The sequence below is a fragment of the Neolamprologus brichardi genome, chromosome 9, assembly GCF_056152115.1.
Source record: "Neolamprologus brichardi isolate AB-2024 chromosome 9, ASM5615211v1, whole genome shotgun sequence".
NCBI lineage: Eukaryota > Metazoa > Chordata > Actinopteri > Cichliformes > Cichlidae > Neolamprologus > Neolamprologus brichardi.
Window position 1 is genome coordinate 17,171,556 of NC_142112.1, and position 27,196 is coordinate 17,198,751.

The window sequence follows — 27,196 nt, forward strand, 5'->3', positions numbered from 1 at the left end:
TTAGCAGGACAAAATGTGCCTGACAGAAGTTACAACACGCTCGTGTACACACATAATTGATGCTGCAGCTCAGAGATGCCGTGCTTCTAGCATGTTAAAGATGTCACAACTTGAAATGGTTTTGTGTTTGCATGGGGAGAGCATACCTGTAATCCACAGGAAAGGTGTGTGTGTGTTATATCAGTTGTCTGCTGACTCTGCAAGCCCTATCAGACAACATGAGACATGAGGGGTGAAGTTTAACCAGACATATTGGATTGCTGTGTCTCTCTTTATCTCCCAGTGTCCAACCCCACCCTTTTACTTGCCCCTCTCTCACAGTTTCATTTGTGTGTGTGTTCCCAGAGAGAGGGAAATGTAACAGGATAACGTCTACAGCTGTGCCATGTCTTATAAATATGATCGGTGTAGTGAAAAGTGATAATTACAGCCATAGTCCATTAAACATTGTAAATAAAACCTAAAAACTCAGCAGCTTTGAATTTGTCGCACCACTCAAATAACATTTATTATAGTGTCATATCTGCAAATCCTTCATTTACATTTCTTTCAGAGACAAATGATGTGATGGTTTTCACTTCTTGGTTTGAATGAAATCCAATTTTGTGCCCTGTTTCAGGGTGTTGAATCTCAAACCTGCTAACTGCTCTTTGTATTCACCAATGCTGACAGAAAGTTAATTACAGGGTGTCAGGTATTCAGCCTGAAAGGTTATGGCTTTTCTTTATTTCCTACAATGGTTCTTTACTTCAACGTGGACCATTGTGGGAGGTCTTTATCCTTCAAAAAATGTCTTCTACCAGAGGCCTGGGAGCTTGAGGGTGCTGCCCAGTATCTTAGCTGTTTCCTAGGACTGTGCTCTTCTGGACGGAAATCTTGGATGTTGTTCCAGGGATCTGTTGGAGCCACTTAGCCAGTTCTGGGGGGTCATTACACCACCATACCACTGGAACCACTGTTGCCTTCACCCTCCACATCTTCTCGAGCTCTCCTCTGAGCCCTTGGTGTTTCTCAAGCTTCTTATGTTTCTTCTTCCTGATGTTGCTGTCTTTTGCTAACCCTATCACTACAGCTGTCTTCCTCTGCTTGTCCACCACTAATATGTCCGGTTGGTTAGCCATCATAATTTTGTCCATCTGTATCTGGAAGTCCCACAGGATCTTAGCTCAGTTATTCAAAACCACCAAAAGTCAAAAGGTCTCCCATTTTGACCTTGGGACTTCCAGGCCATACTCAGTACAGATGTTCCTGCATACTATGACTTGGTTATGGCCCTGCCTGCTAGCATCTTGCACCCTGCTGTTATTTGCTGGATTGTCTCAGAAGAATCTTTAATGTCTATCAATCTTGTGCTTATACCTTGTTCCTGTGCTGGCATGGTTAGTGCCTTTGTGTTGTCTTTCAGTCCAGCTCAGTGTGGTTCACTGGAGTCCCGGAGCCTTAGAAATGGCTTTGTAACCCTTTCCAGACTGGCAGATGCCAGTGACTTTATTTATTGGCTGTTTCTTTAGATCCTGGTGTGATGTGTTGCGTTTTGAGATCTTTTAGCCTACTTCGCCTTCCTAGCCTTATTCTATCTTGATTCAACCAGCCTGGCAGTAATTAGGCCTGGGTGTGGCTTATGAAGCTGAACTCATGTTTCCAAAAATGTGATTAGAATAAAATAGAATAGCCCTTTATTGTCATTGTACATGTACAACGAGTGTGAGTGGCCTGAGTTATGGGGTTTCTCTAACCATGGCTCTGATTAGTCAGGTGAGTGGCCGTTGGTGTTGTGGGTCCAAGTGAGATCAGCGGAGATATGGGTGCCCAGACACCCAAGAGGTGGAGAAGATTCCACCCATTCTCCATTTATAATCGATCGAGTGGACCTGTGGAAAGCCTTATGTATGTAGGAAAACTAAAGGTGCCTGGCCTCGTGAGAAATGAGCTGTCACTTGAAACCTATTTCCAGCATCAGCAGTTTACCTTTAGGGCGTTCTGCAGTTGTTTTTCTTTATGTTGTTTTCAGTTTTCATTCTCAGTTTTGTGTAGGCTACTTCCACAGGTTTACACTCGTTTTACATGGTGGGCCACATACAGCTCATGCTGATCTTATGTTCCGTCAGTGTACAGAAATTTGGATACAAACCAAATCAATTAGGTTACTATAACAAGAAGAAGCACAATTTCAATAGTACATCTCAGTTTATCTACGTGATAAACAAATACTGCTTTATTAAATGAATGAAATATGGCAGCATCACTCTTTGTGAAATAAATATGTAATACATCTATTAGTAATTACTTTTGTAGTATGAATGGACATGGTGGAGGTATTTATCAGTGGGGAAAACTGTTAAACTTGTGAAAATACAGTTAAAATTCAAAAATGTATGTTCTGCATCAAATTTTCCAAACTCCTCCAATTGGAGTCTTGACCGGGCCGATTCTGGCTCGCGGTCCGTATGTTTGGCACCCGAGGTTTACACACTTTCCACATGTCTTGCGCTCCCATCTAAACGAAGTGAGAATCGGTGAGAATGTATTTCCGCGCCCTCGCTCGAACTTCCGGTTACTCCCCTCCACGCTGGTACTCCGTGGCTGTTTGTACTCAAGCACTGTGAAAACTTGCATCATCCAGGAGGGGGGACAAAGCATAAATGGGCACGGCAGAAATAGCCTATAGGATATTTAATTGTTCCAGAGGAAGCGCCTCCCCCAGATGTGAGTCGACCGGTCACAGTTGAGTGTACAAAGCGGCAGACGGGCGGAGGACTCGCGGGGACTCGCTGAGGTCGCGCAGCAGACGCACGGGAGCATCCAGTTCGCCGGTGTGGAGGTGTCTCCGTGTAAATGTACACGTTGAGCAAAGTGCAAGGTCCCCTCAGTGCACGTACAGATATGAGCTCTGACCGACTCTAGCGACTGCTGCTCCTCGTGTCTCCCTCTCAGCTAGCTTTTATGTGCCTTTTTACACTGTGATTTTTTTTTAATATAAGCTAGTTTAACTTTTAAACCAAAGATGTCGTGCCTTTTACTGGGAGTCATACGAAGGTGAGTTATCGCGGCTTTCTAGTGTTTCTGCGATTTAAATGTGTGTCTGCTTTATTCTAACTTCTTTTGTTTTAAAAGTGTTTTGCTTGTTGTTAAGTTAAGTTACGATAAACGCGCGGGCAACAGTCACCCCTTCACTGTATTTTCGATGCTTTTATTTTGAAAAGAAAATGACACTAAGCATGAAAACTGAATTCGTTAAGACCATTTTTTGTATGAAAACTAAAAAAGATAGACCATTTTGAAGTAAGAGTTGAGACACTGTAGCAGTCTTCATTTATTGTAACAGATTTACATATTCCCAAACTATTTTAACCTGGAAACAGTTTAACCTTACTGTGACTCTTCCTGTTTGACAGCTGTTCTGTTACCTGCTGAAAAATCTCGTTTGACCTGATAGTTGATACTGGATAATGAAGTTATTTGCTGGCACTCATGACACAAATGGAGTTTCATGTCTTTATGACTGAAGGAACACATCAGGATAATTTGCCATCTAACCTTTGGTGCTTTTACCCCTCCAGGATTTGTGATAAGCCAACATCACACAAGACTCAAAGTGAGCACTCAGTGACATCGTGTGTGTGTTTGCGCATTTATTTTGCTATCATGGATGCATGTTAGAGAGTGGGTGAATTAGTGACTCAGTGACCTGTGGATTTTGTTTGTATTTCCACTTGAGAGATTGCTCATGCCCGGAGGCATCACTGAATGTCCCAAAGTATTTTACTGTGTATTCACCACAGTAGGAGGAGTACTAATGCATGCAGCATGTGTGCATGCTCCTTGAAGTGATGTGCTGGCTTGTCTTTGCTTGACGATTAGACTCCTCCTTAAAGAGGCCTTTGACCAGGATCTGTCAGGGCTTTGAAGGTGGACTGTAGGCGTGTTGGCCTGTGGTGTGTGAGGATTGGCTTACTCACTTGGAGGTGTGTTAGGGGAACAAGTTGTTTATCTAGGATAATCAATAACAGAGCTGAGTGATGAGTTCTTTGAAAGTGTTTGGTCGGAAAAATATTAATCCTTAAACATTAGACCAGGTCCTGCTGAATAGTTGTTTCCTTGATGGCTTATGTCTGGATAAATCTATGCAACAATATACCAAACAGGAGGCAAAGACGTGGCATAATCAGATGGTTGACTGCAGGGATAGTTGGATGAGTCATCAAAGTCTTTACAGGATTTCTAAAAAAATGTAAAAATATCACAGTTTCTCTGTTGCAGACAAAGAAAAGCAAAGCTGCTAATCTCTTCTCCCAGCTCCCATGAGTTCCTTAGCAAGAAAATGAACAGTTAAAACATTTGCTCGTGTTTAATTCACTTCAAATTCAATGCAGCTCATCCTAATCTCAGTCACACTGGAGATAATATTCAGCACCACCCTTGTTAATTATCATCAGCAGTGTGACAATGATGATGTTTGGGAGCATAAGTAATTGATTTACTGTGGAGGGGGTAAAGGGTCTAAAAGTCTGCAGAGCTAACCAAAGGGACCGGTTTATCGGAAGTCAGAGATAAGCCTAAACAAAGTGTCGTCATTTTTGGGTCAAAGGTCAAATAATAGTTGTCTGTTACAGTTGCCGTAGAGCCACAGCCTTGTTGCCCAATAGAACGACAGCCAATCAGTCAAAAGCTGCAGACACAGATAGTGTTGTTTGTAGATGATTATCTCGTCAAGAAACGGGTTTAGTGTCTTTCTCAAATAAGACCAAATGAGCTGCAGCTGCTCCAAACTGTGGGTACAGTTTACTGGTAATAAAATGTACATTCAGTTGAAAAGTCAGCTACATACCTAACGCACTGTGTCTGAAAGCTGCTTTAAAGTTGGCCTTGAGTGTGACATTAGTTCTTACTCCTCAGCTCTGTGCCTTCACACTGCTGGGTCATGTGATGCCTTGCCCATCATGAACTTCTTGTTGTGCCTGCTGCTCACACCCTCTGTACATTCAGACCAGACTAACGTGTATGTGTGCATGCATCAGTGAAAGCGAGCACATGTGTGCGTGCGTGTGTGTACATGATTTATGTATAATGAACCACCGACTGCTGCCAATTGGAGCCACGTGCCTGCAGCTGACTTCATGTATTGATCTTTGAAACAAAGTGAATGTGTGTGATTTGTTTTGGCAGTTATTAGCTGCTCCTTTTAAAAAAAAAAACAGGCCTCTCATGTGACCATAAAGAACATGAATTTCACTTTTTTCTAAAGAGGTCATGGGGTTCAGCCATAGTGTCCACAGACACAAAGCACATGCATTGTATGTTCTATTGTCAGAAACAGGCAAGGGACACGCATGCAGACACCCACAGGCTTGTGTTGTAACTGCATACATGATGACTCTCAGTGGCTTATGTTTGTGAATATCAAGCTGCTAACAAACAGAGGGCCCTGCACCCACCCACAGACCTCTCGGCATATGTGGAAAGGTCAGCTTGAGGCTTTCAGGTTTCTCTAATAACAACAACAAAGACACCTCATTATCACTGCTGCTGCAAAGTGATACTTTGAGGCTTTAAAATGTGTTTTAGCTTGTCTGTGGCACTCTAAGTACAATAAGGTGGATTAAACTTTGACACTTTTTAACTTGCTTTTTTCAAGTGTCACATTTGAAACCATCCTGTGTCCTTTAAAGGTTACATCTTGGAAAAATGTCATACATGAAGATACTAAAGTTCATACATAAACAACTTGTTTTTTTGTTTTTGTTTTTATGAGGGGGCCGTACGGAGTGACTGAAGACTAGAAACAACAACAAATATTTAAAAATGCTGAGCACCACACACTTCAGTATTACTGTCAAACATCAAACAACAAGGACACCTGTCTGTACATTTACAATGCACTGCAGCATTTGGTACATTTAGATAGGGAGGGCACTGTGGTATTGTGGCACAATTGCATCATAGCAAGAAGGCCCTGGCAAAAAATCCAGGCTTTTGCATGTTCTCCCCACATCTCAGTCCAAAGACACGAATTTGGGTTAACTGTTCATTCTACATTGGCCATTGGTGTGAATGTGAATGTGAACGGTTGTTTGTCTCTTTGTGTTAGCCCTGTGATAAATGGTGTACACCCTGGACACGTCATCTATCTTACTCCCTGTAACATCTGGAATACGGCGGCCCCTCATTTATGGCGGGAGTTACTTTACAAAAGTAACCCGCGATAGGTGAAATCCGCAAAGTAGCCAACTTTATTTTTTACAATTATTATAGATGTTTTAAGGCTGTAAAACCCCATACTACACACTTCATACACTTTTCTCAGACAGTCATGAACATTTTCACATGTTTCTCTCTTGTTTAAACACTCTCAAAGTTCAAACCTTTGTAGAAAAAAAAGTCCAGTATTAGAGCAGGGCGATATGGCCAGAAATCTTTATCACAATATAAATTTGCAATAACGATATAACTGACTATATAATTGACGCGAAACAAAATACAACTCCACAACTTTACTAGTGCCAAAAAAAACCCATCCATTTATTTTCACGTAAGCAAGCAGCTGTTTTTATGTGCATTAAAGCTATATAAAAATGTAACCATGCAAATGCAAATTCCTTGCTGAAAGTTTAACCAAAAGGAATTTCCAGTTTAAATGGGCTCACATATCATGAGCATATATCATTATATGTCAACACTATATTACTGACTGACTTGGATGGATTATCTCAGTTGTTCTCCTGACTGAAGTTTGGTCCGTTTACAGCATCCTGCCATGAGATTGCATTTGTCTCTAACCATCAGGAACCTTCACGTTAACTTTTATCAAGTGGAAAAGTGTTAGCGTTGATTCCTCCAGCTTTACTGTATGTTATGCTAACATAGCTGTGTCGCTAGCGATCACGTAGCACATCATTATATACCAGCTAGCCCAACTTCAGTAACCCTACAAACGTCACTGCTGTTTAGTTTCCTGTCTTCATTTATGTTGGAAGTGATAGTAGAGCTTTATGTTTGAATTTTTTCAGAAATCTCAGTTAGAACATGCTATGTCATGCTTAGGTAACTAGCGAAACTAGTGAGCTAACTTCCGCTAACTTCCTGCTTGCTTCTAACTCCGTTAAGTGTAATAAATTCTGTTTTCATGGATGCCTGGATGTTAAACTTCATAGTTACACCTGGTAAAGCAGCAATGCGGATCGTTTTATTAAAGATGAAAGAATCTAGACAGTTTTTCTCTCAGTGATGCTGCAGTGTTCGTTTGACTTTGGGACATGAAACGGACATAGTTTAGGACCCAGATTACTCCCAGATTTACGAGCACCTTAGTCCAACAAATACGGAGTTCTGGGATTCCATCCTACCTGACAAACCATCCTACCCGTTGTTTCTGCGCAGAAACTGACGGACAAACACCAAACTAGTTCCATATCACTGCAGTGGCACCATTTTTACAAACTAATTCTGGTTCATCCGTTTCACTCAACGATCCGCTTTCCCCCTTCTCATTCTCCGTTGCCGCCATGCTTTTTCGGCCATGTGCGTATGAAAACTAAGGCACTGCGCATGCGCGTTTTACCCATATTCTATTGCGATATTTCATTTTCTTATCGCTGCCTGACATTGTACCGGGATTACCGTAAATGGTATAATATGGCCCAGCCCTATCCAGTATTATAGAATGAAACCAAAGATCAAACATTGTTTTCAGGTCCAGAACATGGGAATAGAGCAGCTGTGAGAGAATTCAGCATTAATGAATCAATAGTACGGAATCAGAATCAGAACACTTTATTGATCCTTAGGGGAAATTAAGTAGAGGAAGGAAGAAGAATGAGTTGAGTAAAGTTTGAAATGTCTGACTGTTTTGTTTCGCTTAATGCGCCTCATAATCCGGTGGGCCTTATGGTCCGAAACATATGCTAACTTCTACCTTCCTTTAGCATGTCCAGAAGTCCAACTTTTTGTGCGATGGTTAGCGTCTTCCTCTGCCTTTTGGGTGCTACTGCAGGCGCCTTTGACGGTGCAAAATGTTTTGTCGACATTGTTGTGTTTGTTTGGGAGAAAACATATAAACATACAGTACAGTACTTCAGAGTCACACTGCTAGCCATCTAAGATTTATGTAAATTTGACAAGCTGAACGTATTCTGTACTGTTCAGGAGACATGGACATGGAGATTAATTGACAATGGTCTACAGCCAATCAGGACGCAGAACACAATGCACTGTTAAAAAAAAAAGCATGCAAAATTGCACACACACAAAAAGAAACGCAAAACAGGGAGGCTGTGAAAGGTCAACCGCGATATAGCGAGGGACCACTGTAGTTCGCCCACATCCCCTGGATCATGAATTGGATAAGCGGAAGAAAATGGATGAATAGCTAGATTACATGAGGAGACTCGCCTTGTATTAGTCTCTTGTGGCAGGTTTTTGCAGAAATTTACTCTAAAGAATGAAAGAAGGAAGACGTTTGATTGCTTTATAGATATGTCTCTCAGCTGTCCCCTGGCAAATTCACTGCTCTAAGCTTGGTCAGTTATTTATTTTATGCGTTGTATGGCAAAAGAAAAAAACATTGGATTTCAGTCCAACAAATACTATTGTTAAAGAAGTTCTGATCTCTTCAGGTTGGAGTTGTGTTTAGTCTGTTTTGTTGGATTTTTCTTCTAGTCGCCAGTAGAGTGATTTTAAATTGTCCTTCTCTTTCAGGAAGGGTGGTGTCGGGGCAAGCGTCGGGGTTCGATCTCTGGCCTCAGTCCCGTCGCTGCCACCCGCAGTGGCCGACTTTGTGAAGGGGGCTGTGGAGGAGTGTAAGCCTACCAATGTACACGTGGTGACTGGGACGCCGGAAGAGACGGCCAACATCCTGGCAGGTCTGGAGAGGGATGGCATGGTCAAAAAGCTTCCCAAATATGAGAACTGGTAAAGATAATGGAACAGCATACAAAACAAAGCAATCACCTAAAGTAGTTATTTGGTAACATGCTGTGAGAGCTTTCAATAATAAACGTTTTTATTTGGCAGTTGGTTGGCACGTACAGACCCAAAAGATGTGGCCCGAGTGGAGAGCAAGACTGTGATAGTGACCAAGAAGCAGAGAGACACGATCCCCATCCCTGCTGCAGGGGTGAAAAGCCAGCTGGGTAGCTGGATGAGTGAGTCTGACTGGCAGAAAGCCAGAGAGGAGCGTTTCCCTGGCAGCATGGCCGGTACGTAATTGGACGGAAGTCAAATGTTTGTTCATTGTTGCCGGGAGACCAAGCATTTTCACCTTTCCTCTGTTTTAATTGACTGTCACGTTCACCTCGTTTTAATGCTAATAAACTGTTTTAAGAATAGTTTGAAAAATGTTTTTAAAAAACAGGAAGGATTTTAAAAGCAACTTAACATCAGGAACTTTAAATAAGCTGAGGTGTTTAAAAAAAAAAAAAGAAAAAAAAAGAAAAAAAGAAATACTGTGAGGCCTGCTTCAGATTTTTTTTTCTTGTCACTGTTGAGTTTGTTGCCTGTTAGAACAGGATTAGCTTCCACGTTTGTTGCAGTGTTATAAATCCTGCTTTTAGGTACACACCTTAACCTCAAGGTTTAGGTGAGCTTCGAGAAACAGTCATTATTCTGTGAGGTAATAGGCGAACATCTGTGATCCATATATATTTATTTATTTTTTTAGGGCTTTTTAGTCTTTATAGTGGTGTGTGATTGCTTGCTCACTCTGTGTGCTAACCTGCAGCTGACCCATAAGTATTTATGAGGGGAGGGGCTACTTTAAACACCTGCAGGTCACTAAAAACATGTTGTACTATTTCAGCTAGTGTGTGCTTGGATTCTTGGCCAGTGTAACAACTTTTCTTTGTGGTATAGAAAAGTGTACCTTATTGATCATATCAGACATGCAGTCTGCATAGCTCACAATTATTATCACAAAGATCTCAAGGAAAATGTGTTTACAACCTTAAACTATATCGGTGCTGCTGCTTGATCTACTTGACCTTCAGCTTTTAGATCTGAAGCTTGTTTGCTACAGCAGCTAAATATAACTGCATCAATGTGTTGTTTTTAATCTGTGTCCTCACTGTAGGTCGGACTATGTATGTGATCCCCTTCAGCATGGGTCCCGTAGGCTCAGCTCTGACCAAATATGGTGTCCAGGTAAAAGCTATTGTTCTCTCACTAGTTCATACTCAGCAAAAACCTGCAGTAAACACGTGAGCCTGCTGTGCTGCTTTCTTCCAGTGAATTGCTGTAATTTATTTTGTGTGTACTTTTTATTTTTTATTTTTTTTAATCACTGGGCTTCCTAAGTTATAGGTCAACGTAATAATCAGTTTATTTTTTCTTCAAGGTGACGGACTCCCCGTATGTTGTGGCCAGTATGGGTATCATGACGCGTATGGGCACTCCTGTTCTCAATAAACTGGCTGAGGGAGTGGAGTTTGTCCGCTGTCAGCACTCCGTGGGGCGACCTTTACCTCTCAAAGGTGCAGATTCCAAGAGCCTGAATCGAGTTTTATTTGTAATTTGTATCAGTTTTTGCAACATTTTATACATTTTCCTGCCTTTTATTTTGTTCCCTCCTTTTTACTTCCAGCTCCTCTGGTGAACTCGTGGCCCTGCAACCCAGAAAAGGTGCTGATATCCCACCTGCCCGACACCAGGCAGATCCTCTCCTTCGGCAGTGGCTATGGAGGGAACTCTCTCCTTGGGAAAAAGTGCTTTGCCCTGCGCATCGCCTCCCGCATCGCCAAAGATGAAGGCTGGCTGGCTGAGCACATGCTGGTTAGAATGCTATGTAATGATTATGACCTGAGTCTGAATTAAAGAGGGTTTCTTTTAATTAAAAACATTAACACTACAAGCCTACACCTTCCACATTTATTAAAAACGTGGAGTTATATTCTTGCTAATATTAGTATTTCCCTCTTTCTTCTCTCTTCAGATCCTAGGAATCACCAGTCCTCAGGGTGTGAAGCGATACATCGCAGCTGCCTTCCCCAGTGCCTGTGGTAAAACCAACCTAGCCATGATGAAACCAGCTCTACCAGGCTGGAAGGTTGAGTGTGTAGGCGACGACATTGCCTGGATGAAGTTTGACAGCCAAGGTGAGTGAAGCACTCGCTTCATTTTATTAATCCAAAAATAATCTGTAGTTACTAAAAAAAGCCCTCTAATCTTTCTGTAGGTAAACTGAGGGCCATCAACCCAGAGAACGGGTTCTTTGGCGTGGCCCCGGGAACCTCCAACAAGACCAACCCCTACGCCATGACTACTATTGTTAAAAATACTGTGTTCACCAATGTTGGTGAAACCAGCGATGGGGGTGTGTGGTGGGAAGGACTTGACCCCCCTCCTGCTGACATGGCGCTCACAGATTGGCATGGCAAAACCTGGAAACAAGGTGACATCAGTTGTTGTGTATCAGTGTACTTAACAGTCAAAGTGTATACAGCACCATCTGCTGGTAAACCAAAGCAAAGTCACAAATTTAGAACTGGGTTAAAGTAGTGATTCCTGGGCCCCCTGGTGGTCTACAACGGTACTGCAGGTGGGCCGCAGTATTAACTGACATTCAGATTCAAAATACTTTAATAAGATAATTATGTGGGTTACAGTTACTCCAAGAAAGTAACAGCAACAGACTAATTAAATAATACAATTTACTACAATGTTTACAAATTTAAGAAATAGCACAATGTATATATGTATATGTGAAATGCACTACACACAGGCACACACACGCCCAGGTCTTTGTTTTCAGATGCCAAGTTTATTTATTGTTGTTTGTGATGACCGACCACAGTCTGACAGCTGTCGGTCTCAGCTGATCTCCAGCCCCCCTCCGCTCCTCTCCCGTCTCACTATAAAGGGGAAGGAAAGCATCATCAGTCCAAAACGCCATCAGCTGTTCTCACCTGCGTCTCCAGCACCGCCCCGTTGAGCTCACCGCACCACTCCTCCCCTGCAGCCGTGCCCGGGACCACACCTCCGCCACAGTATACAAATTGCTCAATTATAAATATCAAGAATATTACAGAGGTTAAATTTATATGATTGATATTTAACTCTAATCTGTGAAACGTCGTAATTTGTTATTTTACCGTAGAGCATGTGCAAAAGGGTGTAAGTATTGGAGTTGTACGGGGAGATTTCCTGTGTCATTCAGTGGTGCATTTGAGTAATCTCGGTCTGTCACTGAATGTGCTTCTATTCAATTCAATTCAATTTTATTTATATAGCGCCAAATCACAACAAATGTCGCCTCAAGGCGCTTCATAGATACAGAGAAAAGCCCAACAATCATATGATCCTCTATGAGCAAGCACTTTGGCGACAGTGGGAAGGAAAAACTCCCTTTTAACAGGAAGAAACCTCCGGCAGAACCAGGCTCAGGGAGGGGCGGCCATCTGCTGCGACCGGTTGGGGTGAGAGAAGGAAGACAGGATAAAGACATGCTGTGGAAGAGAGACAGAGATTAATAACAGACAATAACTTCTGTGATTAGCCAGCAAGCCATGGAGTGGGTGGGAGGTTTTATCCAGCATTGTCCTTATCTTGGACAACATCAGCCTCTCAGAAATTCAGTTTGAAATTACTCACAAATCTGTAGAGTGACACATTTATAAAAAAATGTGAATTCAAACTGGTAATAGGAGGCGGCTAGTTTGTGATATTACTTAGTTGTAGGTGGATCGCATATTGGTGTTATGCTACTTTGCATATGACTGTGCAACAACACGTGTTCTGTTTAGGTTTTTAATGCAGTTTTCAAGGAAATGCATGGCTCTCTTTGTTTGAGAGTGAAGATTTATAATTGGGTGTCCCCATGAGATTTTCTGTTTTTTTCCCAGGGGTTGCAGTACTCTTGACTTTGGTAGGTCAAGAGTACTGTGAGAGTCAAGAGTAGACGCAGTTAACCATTAACCGTGACATTAAAAACATGAGCAGTTAAAAACAAACAAACAAACCAAACAGTTTTTCTTCTTTGTACACAGGAAGCTCAACACCCTGCGCCCACCCCAACTCCCGTTTCTGTGCACCAGCGGCTCAGTGTCCCATCATTGACCCCCAGTGGGAGAGTGAGGAGGGTGTCCCCATTGATGCCATCATCTTTGGTGGGAGGAGGCCAGAAGGTTGGTGCCAAGTTTAAACACACTTTGTACCCCGGTGGATTCATGTTATCACATTTTGGCTGTTCATCCACACAAAAACACCCACAACACATTTAAAATGAAACGGTGCAGTCTTGATGTTCATGGGCAACATGAACAAATATACAACATATACAAATACAGGCCATTTACCATTCATCAATAACATTTTCAGCTTTAGTGAAATGAAATGGTTTTTTTTTTTTTTGAGAAATTATAGATGTATTATATATTAACCTCTTGTCTGTTTTGTTGGAGGAGTCGGGGTACATACTGACTCAAGATGCCATATGTAAATTAAGAGAATATGGTGGCTCTGTATTTTACTGGTTTACACTTATTGGTAAATTAAAGCGGGTACATGGGTCTGGCCTGTGTGGGTACATTGACTTAAAAGGTTGGGAGTCACTGTTTTAATAGAGACAGAGAGGACTCACAGTGTTTGAAATCGTCAAGCATTGATTGCAGCTTATGGTTCATGAAGTATGATCCTTGTATTTTCTCTTTTGAGTGTATTACAACAGCATAAATTAAAAAAAAAAAAATTGGAGCGCAGTATAACTTGTAGCAGAAAGTAGGCTTGCACTGAATGTGATCACATGATGTTGTTGTCAGGAGTCCCATTGGTCTACGAGTCTTTCGACTGGCAGCACGGAGTATTTATTGGAGCTGCAATGAGGTCTGAGGCCACAGCAGCTGCTGAGCATAAAGGTACAGATCCTCACATGTTTCTGAGATGCAGAAGTTCTGTGAAACTCTCCAGAGCTGTCTCTTTACCTTTGCTGTTTTTCACATAATGAAATAAGGAAGAAGTTGCTTTTCCATTTTCCCTCCAGGCAAGGTGATCATGCACGACCCCTTCGCCATGCGGCCGTTCTTCGGCTACAACTTTGGAGACTACCTCGCTCACTGGCTGAGCATGCAGAGCCGTAAGGCCCCCACTCAGCTGCCCAAGATCTTCCACGTCAACTGGTTCAGAAAGGACCCGGCAACCGGCGCCTTCCTGTGGCCTGGCTTCGGAGAGAACGCCCGCGTGCTAGAGTGGATCTTCAAACGCTGCGGCAGAGAGAGAGAGGACGAGGCAGCCAAAAAGAGCATCATCGGCTGGGTGCCACAAAATGGCGCCATCGACACTAAAGGTCTGGGCAGCAAGGTGGATATGGGCGCACTGTTCGACGTGCCCAAGCCTTTCTGGCAGAAGGAGACCCAGGAATTGAAAGCCTACTTTACTCAGCAGGTTGGCGCCGACCTGCCAGCGCAGGTGGAGGCTGAGCTCAAGGCACTGGAGGATAGAGTACACAATTAAAAAGCCTCCTGACAGGAAGTAAACAAAGAAGCAGGGAGGGAGGTACTCAGGAAGCAGAATTCACATCATGAAGGTGTAATCAGAACTAGTGACCGAGTTTACATACACAGAAATTTATAAATGAATAAATAAACTAAAAATGGGTAGAATGAATCTTATCGTCATAAAACCAGCAATAATGTGAATATCAAACTTTCCCTGTGTATGAAAACACAGTCAGTGACTCCTGCCTGTCCCTTTGCAAAGAGAATTGAGATGTGAGATTATCAGTATAACACCTTCTGTTTTTGGACATCATTTTACACTGTTGCTATAACACTTGAGGATGCTGCTGGGTTGGTAGGTGGAACATTGTACTGGAGTGCAACCAACGGTGCCTTTTTAAGAGTTTTAACAATAATGAGTTCAGGCTGCTAATGTTTACATGCTGAAGCCCAAAGATTTTTATTTTTTTTTTAAGAAGGAAGATGCAGTCAGAACATTTTTAATTCATTAAAATAACATTTTAAAGGATTATTTTTATCACCGCTTTTAACACTTAACATCCCTTCCAGGACTGACTCATGAATCACTAATCATTCAAGACATCCCATAATACTTTTGTTATAAAAACACATCTATATATATATATATGAATATATATGTATACACGTGTACACATCAGAAGAAAGGATTTTGTTTTATACATGATTTGAAACACTGACTGCTGAGTTATTTAATCATTGGCGGGGATGGTGTTAAATACACTAAATGCACATACATTATCCAGCTCTCATGAAATGTCATTTTAATGTTCAAATGGAAAAAAAAAAACCCTTAAAAATGCATTAGCTGTTCAAAAGCTAAAAGTTTAGCGGGTTTTCACTGAGGCCAAAGATCACTATGCATTATTCATCTCGGCACTCGCGTGATTTATGATTTCAAGCAACGTATACTTGCAGTACGTGAAACGTTGGACCAATTCAAGTCACTGAGATTATAAGGTATTTGTAGAAGTTGTACGCCGAGGATTTTATGCAATGAATAAACCTCTTTCAAGGCAGACACAATGGCTGGTGTATTTTTTTTTTTCCCCCACAGTACATAAGTCTAACACTTAAATTGTTGACAAATATTACATGCAGAGTATTTCACACTCACAATGTCAACACAGATACATTAGTGTGATAACGTAAGTGACAAAACCACATGAGAAGTAGAAAGTTTGGTCACTGAACTGTGAACAGCATGAATAACGCTGGATGCATACACTTCAGACGTGATAAAAGTACGTACCACAAAAGATAACATCGTCTTTTCAACAGGACTGAACTGAATGCTGAATAGCAAAGAGCTCTTTACAACTGACAGTTCAGTTACACTCTGAAGAGCTAAAAATAACAGGCAAAATATTCAGAGTAACAAATGTAGAAAGTAGTATCAGAACTAGGATTCAGCTATGAAAACACCATGTTACTGGTAACAAGTCTTTATATTTGCTGTTTTTCATATATTTTATTTAGAGTCAGGCCCTTTAGGCTCCAGCCTTGTCAGGTCTGAGGTACGTGCTTTTAGCACTTCAAAGCTCCTCGCTTTAGAAGCCGTCTTCATCTGTAAACACATCTGATGCAGACTACACCTCTGATAATACTGTGTCATTACAATGTAATAAGAGGAACCTTGTCCATTCCAGTAAGATACCCTAAAGGTTCTTATTACTAAATAATATTTTTCTTCCTTTATAACCTCCTGTTACTTCCCTTGCTCTACTGTATCTACCGGGAAGTACTTTTAGTTGGTAAAAAATTACACGTGAAATTCAGTAAATGTCGGGAGGCAACAAAACAGGTTAGGTAATAAGGTACGGGCTGTATTATGAAGTCCTACAACAAACACATACAATATGAGGAGGTTTTGAGTTTCTCCTTTTCAGAAATACTCGTGTGGCCCAGTCAACTAGTTCCTTGACTGGTGCAGCTTCTGCTCATGGATTTAATGTGAACACAGGAAATCCTCTGCAAACGGCTGCCTGAAGATGGTACAGAAGCATGGACATAAAACAGACTGCACAAAGTAATTGGTTCTATTTCAGTGAACTCGTGGCTCCACGTTTCTTTCTCTGTTCAGAGGTTGTTAACTGATACTTCTCATTTTTTCTTCACTTTAGCATAAAGTTCCTCTTGGCCATGAGCTCTCTGTGTTAAGCTGTTTTCTGGCTTGTTGACTTTCACCTGTGCGTACACCGTATCCTGCTGCTGTCCTCTGTCCTGCATTGAACCAGAGGGCACTTCATATCCCAGAGTGGAGAAGTTGATCTCTCCATAATGGAGGCTTTCTTCCTTTTCTTCTGTTTTACCTGTGGACTCTTCGACAACCAGCTCTTCAGTCTGTAAAACGAATCAAATAAAAAGTTCTGTAACATATAAAATGGTAAGCAGACTGCACGGATGCAGGTACTACTGTAAATAATCACCTGAAAAGTCAAATAATCTACAATTATTTTTTTCTAATTTTTATTTTCTTACCTGAGTCTGTTGTTGAGTTTGATGTTTTGACTTTAAGCACCTGGAAGACATGAGTGACAGTTAAATATTAGATAACTTTAAGTTAAATATATATATATAGATATATATACAGTGGGGCAAAAAGTATTTAGTCAGCCACCGATTGTGCAAGTTCCCCCACTTAAAATGATGACAGAGGTCAGTAATTTGCACCAGAGGTACACTTCAACTGTGAGAGACAGAATGTGAAAAAAAAATCCATGAATTCACATGGTAGGATTTGTAAAGAATTTATTCGTAAATCAGGGTGGAAAATAAGTATTTGGTCACCTCAAACAAGGAAAATCCCTGGCTCTCACAGACCTGTAACGTCTTCTGTAAGAAGCTTTTCTGTCCCCCACTCGTTACCTGTATGAATGGCACCTGTTTGACCTCATCATCTGTATAAAAGACACCTGTCCACAGCCTCAACCAGTCAGACTCCAAACGCCGCCATGGCCAAGACCAAAGAGCTTTCGAAGGACACCAGGAAAAGAATTGTAGACCTGCACCAGACTGGGAAGAGTGAATCTACAATAGGCAAGCAGCTTGGTGTGAAAAAATCAACTGTGGGAGCAATCATCAGAAAATGGAAGACATACAAGACCACTGATAATCTCCCTCGATCTGGGGCTCCACGCAAGATCTCATCCCGTGGGGTCAAAATGATCATGAGAACGGTGAGCAAAGATCCCAGAACCACACGGGGGGACCTGGTGAATGACCTGCAGAGAGCTGGGACCAAAGTAACAAAGGTCACCATCAGTAACACACTACAACGGCAGGGAATCAAATCCCGCAGTGCCAGACGTGTTCCGCTGCTGAAGCCAGTGCATGTCCAGGCCCGTCTGAAGTTTGCCAGAGAGCACATGGATGATACAGCAGAGGATTGGGAGAATGTCATGTGGTCAGATGAAACCAAAGTAGAACTTTTTGGTATAAACTCAACTCGTCGTGTTTGGAGGAAGAAGAATACTGAGTTGCATCCCAAGAACACCATACCTACTGTGAAGCATGGGGGTGGAAACATCATGCTATGGGGCTGTTTTTCTGCCAAGGAGACAGGACGACTGATCCGTGTTAAGGACAGAATAAATGGGGCCAAGTATCGTGAGATTTTGAGCCAAAACCTCCTTCCATCAGTGAGAACTTTGAAGATGAAACGAGGCTGGGTCTTCCAACATGACAATGATCCAAAACACACCGCCCGGGCAACAAAGGAGTGGCTCCGTAAGAAGCATTTGAAAGTCCTGGAGTGGCCTAGCCAGTCTCCAGACCTCAACCCCATAGAAAATCTGTGGCGGGAGTTGAAAGTCCGTGTTGCTCGGCGACAGCCCCAAAACATCACTGCTCTTGAGAAGATCTGCATGGAGGAATGGGCCAAAATACCAGCTACTGTGTGTGCAAACCTGGTAAAGACCTATAGTAAACGTTTGACCTCTGTTATTGCCAACAAAGGTTATGTTACAAAGTATTGAGTTGTATTTTTGTTATTGACCAAATACTTATTTTCCACCCTGATTTACGAATAAATTCTTTACAAATTCTACCATGTGAATTCATGGATTTTTTTTTCACATTCTGTCTCTCACAGTTGAAGTGTACCTCTGGTGCAAATTACTGACCTCTGTCATCATTTTAAGTGGGGGAACTTGCACAATCGGTGGCTGACTAAATACTTTTTTGCCCCACTGTGTGTGTGTGTGTGTATATATATATATATATATGTGTATATATGTATATGTATGTATTAGGGGTGGGTTTTTATAATCGATTTATCGATTAAAATCGATTCTGGCTTGGATTACGTAAAATCGATTCATTAAAATCCTGAATCGATTTTTTAATATAAATTTATTTTGCCCGAAATGCCAGAATCTCAGGTGAAATCTCACAAAATTTCAACAACCACCAAACAGCTAAAACAGTAAATGAGAGCAGGAACACGGATTCTGCACAAAGACTTAAACACACAGCGCAGCCCGCAGATCAGAATCAGTTAGATGTCGAATTTCTCACAGTTTGGGCTGAAAGCCGACAGCCCGCTGATTCTGATCTGACGGCGGGTCTGCGCTTTGTGTTCACGCCCTTTATGCGCTGATTCTAAAGCTGTTAGTTTGATGTCTCTCCAAACAATATTGACCGAACCAGCAGCAAAAGAGGATCCAAACTAGCTTCACAAAAACATCGTCAAGTATTCACTCTTACTTTCTCTCTCTCTCTCTCTCTCTCTCTCTCTCTCTCTCTCTCTCATTCGCTTGCTTGTTACACAAGTCTACCGTTGTTTACAGCGCTATCGGCCGACTTTTTTTTTTTCTGTTTTATATACTTCCGAAAAGAAAACCTAATTTCTGCCGTTCAATGCTGAACAAATTTAAACTTTTTAAAATTATGCAAAATGCAAAATGCTTAGCCGTGTCTCTAATAAAACCGCTGTAACTTCAGAGGTAATGTTCATGTGTTGATTAATGGTTTTCTTTCGTTTTTGATGTACTGCAGAATATTTTTATAAAATCCAGGCCAGGAAAAATCACCTTCATGTGTTTCTGTGTTTTATCTTCAGCTACTTTGACACAAAGGCATCTGCTGTGACGCTCACACCTCTGATAAAGTCTTGCGTGTGTCAGCTTCCTTTTTATAGATACAAAAATATGTAAACGTACTAATCAGAATTATAATATTTCTGACTGTCAAAATTTCCCATATTCAAATCGAAGTGAATCGAATCGAATCGAATTAAATCGAATCGTGGATCGAATCGATTCTGGACCTTGTGAATCGGAATTGAATCGATTCTAAAAATCAGTGACGATACCCAGCCCTAGTATGTATATATGTATATATATATATATATATATATATATGTATATATGTGAGTAAAGTTGAGCTTGATGGGAAAGCAGATCATGTTTCTTGCTTTGATGTGTGATATTTACCAAGCCAAGATAACCAAACAGATCAGTAAGATGAACCCAAGGATGCCTCCAAGAAGTGGACCCAGTGGTAAAGAACCATTATTCTGTTGTCCTGATAGAAAAAAGAATGAAATTAAACAGTAATCAAAGATATGATTTAATGTGTGTTGTGTGTGTAAAATGTTGGTGATGTGGTTTGTCTTTACCAGCACGAAGCTCTGCTGATGTCTGATTACCCAGATCATTAGTGGCCACACAGTAATAAACTCCTCCATCTGTTACATTGAAGCTGTAAATCTCTCCTTCAGATACTTTCACAGCTCCATCTCTGCTCTTCTTGAACCAGGTGAAGCTGCTGACTGGAGGTTTGGCTCTGCTGGAGCAGGTCAGGTTCACCCAGCTGCCTGCTGACACCAAACCTGATGGACTGATGGATGCTGAGGTGTTTTTAGGAGCATCTGGAGAGAAAAACATAAATCATGTTGTCCGATGGGATTCAGTTCAGCAACAACAAACTCTGATTGTCTTACATGAAACACTGAGAGTCTCTTCTGTCTCTGCTGTCTTGGTGTCTTTTCCTTGGTTCACAGGATATCTGGCAGAGCAGCTGATCTTCTTTCCATCATGTGTGTCTGACAGAGTGATGTTCTGCTGGATTTTAGTTGTAAAGCTTCCATCTGTGTTTTTCTCTATTTTGTTGTGAGAGTCTTGTTGGAGATTCCAGGTGAGTTGAGGAGGGGAGTGTGGACAGGGAGTGAGAGCTGAGCAGGTTATAATGACAGACTCCTTCTCCTTCAGATCACCTGGGATTGTAATATCGGGCCTCCAAGGAGAATCTGTGGTTTCACATCACAGACACAGTTTGCACACTGATAATACAGGAAATACAGTAGAAAAAAAAATCATAATTTTTTACTCTGTTAGAAAAGAAAAAATGGCTCATTAATGTTGTTTGCTGTTTTTTAAATGGTCAAACATCAAGCAAGATGTAGTATTTTATTCTCTCTGTGGTATCATTAGGGTAGTACAGACAATCTGGGATAATAATAAATACAGAATAATCAGACTGAATTCTGTAATAATTGAACTTTTAGTTCTTTCTTAATTAACCCAAAGCTGCATCTGATTACTCATTTTAGTTTTTAGAAAACCTGGACAATGAAAAGAAAACTTTCTCACCTTTAACTGTTATTTTAAGAGGATCACAAGCAGCTGTTGCTCTGAACGGCCAGTTCATAATTCTGAAGTAGTATGTGTTTGTATAAGTTGTGATTAAATTGGAAAACAGAGTGGTGCAGTTTTTCTCCTTCAGGTTTCCTGTAATCTTCATTGGATAGATGTTAACTGTCCCACTGCTGTTGAAGATCACGTTTTCTGGATAAAGTTTAAAATCAGTATGACTTTTAATCCACACTCCAGAAACAGGTCTTGTGCTGTCAAACTTTTCTTTTCCGGTTTCACTAAAGTTACATGGGATTTGTAAACAAGATCCACTCAGAGCTTCCATCTCTGTTGGTGCAGTGATGAACAGGTGTGTGTTTGAAGGACAAGAAGCCAAAGTACCTGAAAAAAAAGATAAATACACAAATACACATGAGCAAAAACATAATTATGATAAACTAAATTTAGCAGACGTGTTTCTTTTTTCTCAACTGCTTTAGTATAAACTGTGTGACTTTGTAAAGTTTCTCTGTCTGCACTGATCTGTCAGACTGTAAATGCCTGTAATGAGACGGCTCACTTGGAATAAGAAGGAGACTCAGTAACATGATGTCTGTCATGATGTTCACAGACTGGACTGTCACAAAATTCATCACCTGGAAAAAATATATAACATCACTTAAAGGTTTGATCAAATCAGGAACTTGCATTGTTTTATAGAGCAATACAAAATTTACATGTATTTGAAATCAGATTAAAAGTGTGTGATATAAAAATTTAGTAAGATATAAAACATGTTTTCTTACCAAATGATCACACAGCTACAGAGAGAGACAACGTGTGATTTCAGCAGAAACACAGCGAGTGAAACACTTCTGTGTTTAGATGTTGTAATGTCAAAGCAAACAGACCAGTGGTGCTTTTGGTTTTCTGCTTTTCTGTATTCAGTCAGTCAGTCTGCTTTTTATGTTCCCATCGTGCACTCTGCTATCACTTCAGATGCTGCCACTCCCACCCGCCTGCCTCTAGAATCACCTGACCTGAGCCTCCACTCACACACTAACCTGTTCTTCATTCTCTCATTAACATTTTTGCACATAGAGCAGCTCATTTCCATCGGAAACTGTGTCTCAGGTTTCCACAGTTTTTTTCTCCTGCCTGTTTTGATCTGGATTTTTGTACTTTGCTCACAAAAATGTCTTCTTTGCATTTTTATATAACTCCTGGTTTTCGCTCTTGGTTTTCAGACTTGCACTCTCAATACTGTAAAAATACACAAAGTTGTCTGGATGCATGCTCAGTCATCTAGATAAATAAATCCAAAAAGGTTAATTCTGTTCTGTCCAGATAAATAGAATCAACCTTTTGGAACAGACAAACCTTCCTGTGAATAAGAAAGTCAGTTCAGTCTCATCAGGATGCAAATACAATACTTAAAGTAATGATTACATTTTCACATTTTCATCCAGGCCTTCAGGTTTTATCTTATTTGCCTGTTATATTTATCAGTATTTTAACTTTACAAATATATAGTACAATTCATTTTTTTTTAAATTTATAAACACAAAGCTAAAGCAAGATGCAGCCTTACGTCATACAGAAAGGTTTTCTGTTCAGCACACAACAGTAATCCTGAAGTCACAGCTACAGTGAAGTGAATAACACTGATCATCTTGTTACAGTGTGATGTTCTGCCGGCCCCTGACATCCATATTGATGTTACTTTGACATCAATGTGACATTTAGTTATCACTTCAAACCAAACAAACACAACAGCAAATATGACTGATGCAAATATTATAAGAGGTACTAACAAAAAGAATGCCAGACCACGTGACTGAGTAATTTTATTACAGAAAGCTGTCTGTACTCACACAGGTTGTGGAAACTGTGTCCGCAGCTTCCTGTTGACCAGCTTCCTCAATTTGTTTAAACATTTCTTGTTTTATTTAATGACTCATTTATCAGTTGAGCCACTTGGCCAAAAGCAGACATCTAAATACATTTCTCTTTCATCATATCTGGAGTTTTCCCTCTGAAAAAAAGCATCAAAAGTAATCATGTATCACAAGAAACTTCAGAGTAACACCACAATAAGCACAGTTAGGTTGTTGGGCAGGAACAACCTAACTCTGCTATGTTATCTGCTATCATTTTAAGTCACATCACAGATTCCAATGTTAGTCAACTTAAAAAGTAAATATTATGCATGTTTCATGGTTATTTCATATTTTATCATCAATATTTGAAAATCATACAACCATACAACACCAAAGTGTTCCCAGGCCAGGTAAAAGAAATAATCACTCTGTCATGCCCTGAGCCTGCCCTGGGATATCCTTCCAGTAGCAGATGACTGAAACATCTCACAGAGGCTACGTTCACACCAACGTGTTATTGTTTGAAAATGCATTGTTTTCTCTCTGTTTTGGCCTCCCGTCCACACTGAGACGGCGGTTTCGCTGATGGAAAATGCAGCGTTTTGAAAACGCTCTGAAATACGCACACATTTCAAAACGGTGCTTTCGTGTCGCAGTGTGGACAGCGAAAACGGAGACTTTCTAAAACGATGACGCATGTTAGTCATATGATGCAGTCATGTGACCAATTAAACTAAGATAGCGGAGGGCATTAAACAGCAGTTACTTTGTTTGCTCGCAATTTTGACAGCCCTATTAAAGATTAATATCAGTTTGTACATGCTCCAGATAGCCTTTCTTCAAATTCTTTAAATCTCACTCGCTTTTGCAACTTTGTACTTTTCTGTTATTCGCAGCAACAACTCCACCTCATTGTTAATCTTGAAGATTTGAAAACAGCGTTGTCGTCTGAAAACGCTACACGTCCACACTAGCATTTTCAGTCACTTTCACAGAGTTGCGTGTCCAGGGAGCAAAATTCATTTTTCAAATCTGGGTGCATGATCTTATGAGTGTCCTGTGATTGAAACCAGGCATCAGAAGGTTGAGGACTTGGAGGCAGAGGGACCTCACATGCAGGCTCCCTTCCCAAAGCGTGGGGCCCGCGGTATGAAAAGGGGAAAAAAAAAAAAGAATGCTTGGACACTGCTAGCATCATTGACAGGTTTTTGACGGGACTCCCACACAAACGCAAAGCAGGAGATGAAGCATCGCTGAATATGTTTCCAAACCAACTTCATTCTAAGCCAAAGACTAGAAAATATGGTGAAACATATCTTCCCTTTGGCTTCACCTGCACAAGTGCCAAGGTAGGTCTCCCCTGCAGAATTGGTTTTCCCTGCGTCGGGAGCATGCACTGGGTTCTCGAAATCAGGGGCAAACAGTATCCCACGTTCTTGATTTTTATTTCACAAACACTTGTTGTAATGACTAACTACTCCTGACATTTTGGAGATGTTAGCTCTTTATATAGTAAAGTTACAGCAGGATACAAATAACATCAGGCTGTTCCTGCCACGATTTGTTCCAAACAGTACAAAACAGTATCCCACAGCTGTTTATGTTTTTGAACCCATTTTGCACAAAGAGGCCTTTTTTGAAAAATGTTTTGATAGCAATGTCAAATATTATTACACAGGAAAAAACAACTACACGTAAAATAATTACACCGTGACGCATCTGCCTTTCTAAATGGAGGGACAGTAACTGGGTGTGTATATGTAAGCGTGTAAAAACTGCAGAGAGTCAGATTAACAATTCATCTCATGTAAACAATAACGTGCGCACAGCGTGATGTGAAAAAAGGCACATAGCTTTGACGTTGCATGACAAACTCTGTATTCCTTGTCCACATGTAAACGGAAAAAAGGAGTTTTAAAAAATCTTCGTTTTTGGGGATTCGAAACGGAGTTTACATGTGGACGAAACAGCTGCTTTTTGAAAAATACCCATGTAGGTGCGGACGTAGCACAAAAGAGTTAGCAGTTTATTAGGATGTGATTGTGCGGGGACGGCGGGAGGTAAGCGCGAAGGGGCCTAGCAAAAAAAGTTTGGGAACCACTGGTCTAAAAAACAATGAAAGGGGGAACTTGATGATCCAAAGCAGAAAAGTCTTAATTTAATGAGTCTGAGATCCATTCCTTTTTTGTTTTCTACACGTTGCTTCCTACAACCTGCAATACAATAACCAGCTCGTTTTGAATGACTGGAAGCTTGAGAAGTGAAGAATGCAGATTACATTTTAATGTAAGAAGGGATATGAATGAGGTGATAAATCAAAACCCTTTCATATAAGAGAACTATAAGGATTTAAAGAGAGAGCAGAGTTTTACTGGTTTGGTGTAAAAATGCATGATGAACTAATTCGCAAACAGCACTGCAAGTGCCAATTGCAATGGCCGGGAATCGAACCCAGGTTACCTGCTTGGAAGGCAGCTATGCTCGCCACTATCACCATGGCTGTGAAAGACTGCAACATCACTGATTCATTGTCCGGCTTATAAAGCTTTTCAGGACAATTAACAAGGTGGGCATTGTGATTACTCGCTTGCCAGGTTCTAAACTGGTCAAAAGGTGGATCACTAAAAAGACTAGTGCTTTCATGAAACTGCACATTTAATCTCATCAGCTAAGCTTCTTTGCTACTCAAGTGTGGCCTCTCACGCATTTAAAGTCTTGCGTGATTTTTAGCACCTTGAGAGTCGCAATGGTAACGCGAGTTCTTCACGTCACAGCAGACAAGGTGCGAAAAGGTGTGAATCTGTCTTGGGACGAATCTGGGACGAGGACGTCTTTGGCTCCTCTTTCAAGTTATTGGACTTTGGCAAAAAGGTTTTACGCTTAATTAAAAAATGAGAGCAAGTGTCTGTGTCCTGAATACAAAGTGGGAGCTGGTTCCACAGAGAGGGGCCTGAAAAGTGATGGCTCTGCCTTCCATTGTACTTTTAAATCCCCTCGGAAGCCAGCAGTCTGAGAGCAAAGCACTCTGTTGGGATGATATGGCACTGTGAGATCTTGTAGACAAAATTGGTGGTGATTATTCAAGACCTTGTGTGTGAGGGAAAGTATTTGGATTTTTATTTGGGATGTAATTGGGAGCCAATGAAGACAGAAGTCCATATGGGGGAAAAATACTCTCTCCTTCCAGTCCCTGACCTTGCTCTGGATGCAGCGTTTTGGAAACTAGTGGAAGCTTTTAGGACACTGTGAAAATACTGAATTTGAATAGTGGAGGCTAGAAGTAGTGAATGTATCCTTCCTCTCTTTCATTGGATGGAGAGAGTGTACAAAGGCCGGCATAGTGGGTCTGTGCCCACTGTTGCTTGCGCTTTTGCGTGTCCGTCAGCCAGCTGTGGAGAAGAGCAAAGTTTTTACATGCAAAGAGCTGTAGTGAAAAGCAGTGTTCCAAACAATGAAATGTGTGCAGTCTTTGTGCTTTTCATGCAGTGATGTTTGAAGCTATTTCTGCTGTTGTCCCATTCCCGGTGAAATGCGCTGTCCCTCCAATCCCGATCCCAGTCCTCTTGCAAAGCAATCAGCATTTGTCAGACGCATCAGTCATCGGCGGTACTCAGACAGGATCCTGGATGACTACACGGGGGCACGGTTCGGGTGGCTAAGAGACCAATTGAAGGATGCCATGTTTACTGAGTATGTGCCTAATTTTGTCAGGACATAGCTGGGTCCATTGCTTCTGCGTGCTCTATTTTCACAAGCAAAGGCCTGGCTCTTTCTCAGGTGATCTCCATGCCGTGGCTTCTTCTCAAATCAACGTCTGGACTGTCGCAAAACAGCTGACCGTTGTCGACAGGATTCGAAGCTGTGAGGGGAGACCCCAATGGATTTCTAGTCCATCGCCTTGACCGCTCGGCCACAACAACCACATTTGGCCGTGGAACTACATACTTGAAAGACATACGTCTTCCAAGTCCTACGCCACACGTCTTTCAAGTAGGATGTGCACAACAACGGCCACGCTGGATTGTAAATGCGGTAGCTGCATGACTTTGGTGCGAAAGCTTGTGGTTTTGCAGTTCCGTGAGATGGGTGCAGCACAGCTGCGGTTGAAGCTAGCTGGCTGACATTCGCTTGCTTGTTTGCATGAACAGTAACACACACAGCTGATGATTTTGCCACCGCAAAGAGCTGATCAGTACATGGTTAGTAAAATGTTATCTTCATTCCAAACATTCAGCACAATATTTAAAGTGGGACTGGGTGTCTTTATGAAGAAGTAGCGTGT

At 41.3% G+C, this 27,196-nt stretch overlaps 2 protein-coding genes and 1 non-coding gene across 3 annotated transcripts in view; 1 reads left to right on the forward strand and 2 right to left on the reverse strand.

Annotated features, from left to right (window-relative positions):
- Nucleotides 1–2,579: 2,579 nt before the first annotated feature.
- pck2 (phosphoenolpyruvate carboxykinase 2 (mitochondrial)) lies at nt 2,580–15,497 on the forward strand. The gene is made up of 11 exons (XM_006809400.3): nt 2,580–3,036; nt 8,695–8,907; nt 9,010–9,194; nt 10,064–10,134; nt 10,328–10,463; nt 10,574–10,761; nt 10,922–11,084; nt 11,165–11,380; nt 12,975–13,112; nt 13,746–13,841; nt 13,967–15,497. Exons 1-11 carry the CDS (start codon nt 3,005–3,007, stop codon nt 14,434–14,436), a joined length of 1,908 nt encoding a protein of 635 aa, XP_006809463.2. The 5' UTR covers nt 2,580–3,004; the 3' UTR covers nt 14,437–15,497.
- Nucleotides 15,498–16,528: 1,031 nt separating this feature from the next.
- The window catches only part of si:dkeyp-28d2.4 (B-cell receptor CD22), a 165,397-nt gene continuing 154,729 nt past the window's right edge, over nt 16,529–27,196 (reverse strand). The window contains exons 5-8 of the mRNA XM_087846039.1: nt 20,080–20,331; nt 19,895–19,985; nt 16,940–16,980; nt 16,529–16,807 (exon numbers count right to left, since the gene is read on the reverse strand). Coding sequence (XP_087702165.1) covers nt 16,563–16,807; nt 16,940–16,980; nt 19,895–19,985; nt 20,080–20,331 — 629 coding nt within the window. The 3' untranslated portion in view covers nt 16,529–16,562. The remainder of the gene's footprint in view (nt 16,808–16,939; nt 16,981–19,894; nt 19,986–20,079; nt 20,332–27,196) is intronic.
- On the reverse strand, nt 26,753–26,834 carry trnas-aga (transfer RNA serine (anticodon AGA)). The gene has a single exon. It is a non-coding gene; the product is annotated as a tRNA-Ser (tRNA).

Bases quoted from the DNA above. Each gene is read 5' to 3' on its own strand.
- pck2 (XM_006809400.3), top strand. From the start codon at position 3,005: ATGTCGTGCCTTTTACTGGGAGTCATACGAAG. The intron at 8,908-9,009 runs GTAAAGATAATG...TTTATTTGGCAG, and splicing joins CTTCCCAAATATGAGAACTG to TTGGTTGGCACGTACAGACC. The intron at 10,464-10,573 runs GTGCAGATTCCA...TTTTACTTCCAG, and splicing joins GCGACCTTTACCTCTCAAAG to CTCCTCTGGTGAACTCGTGG.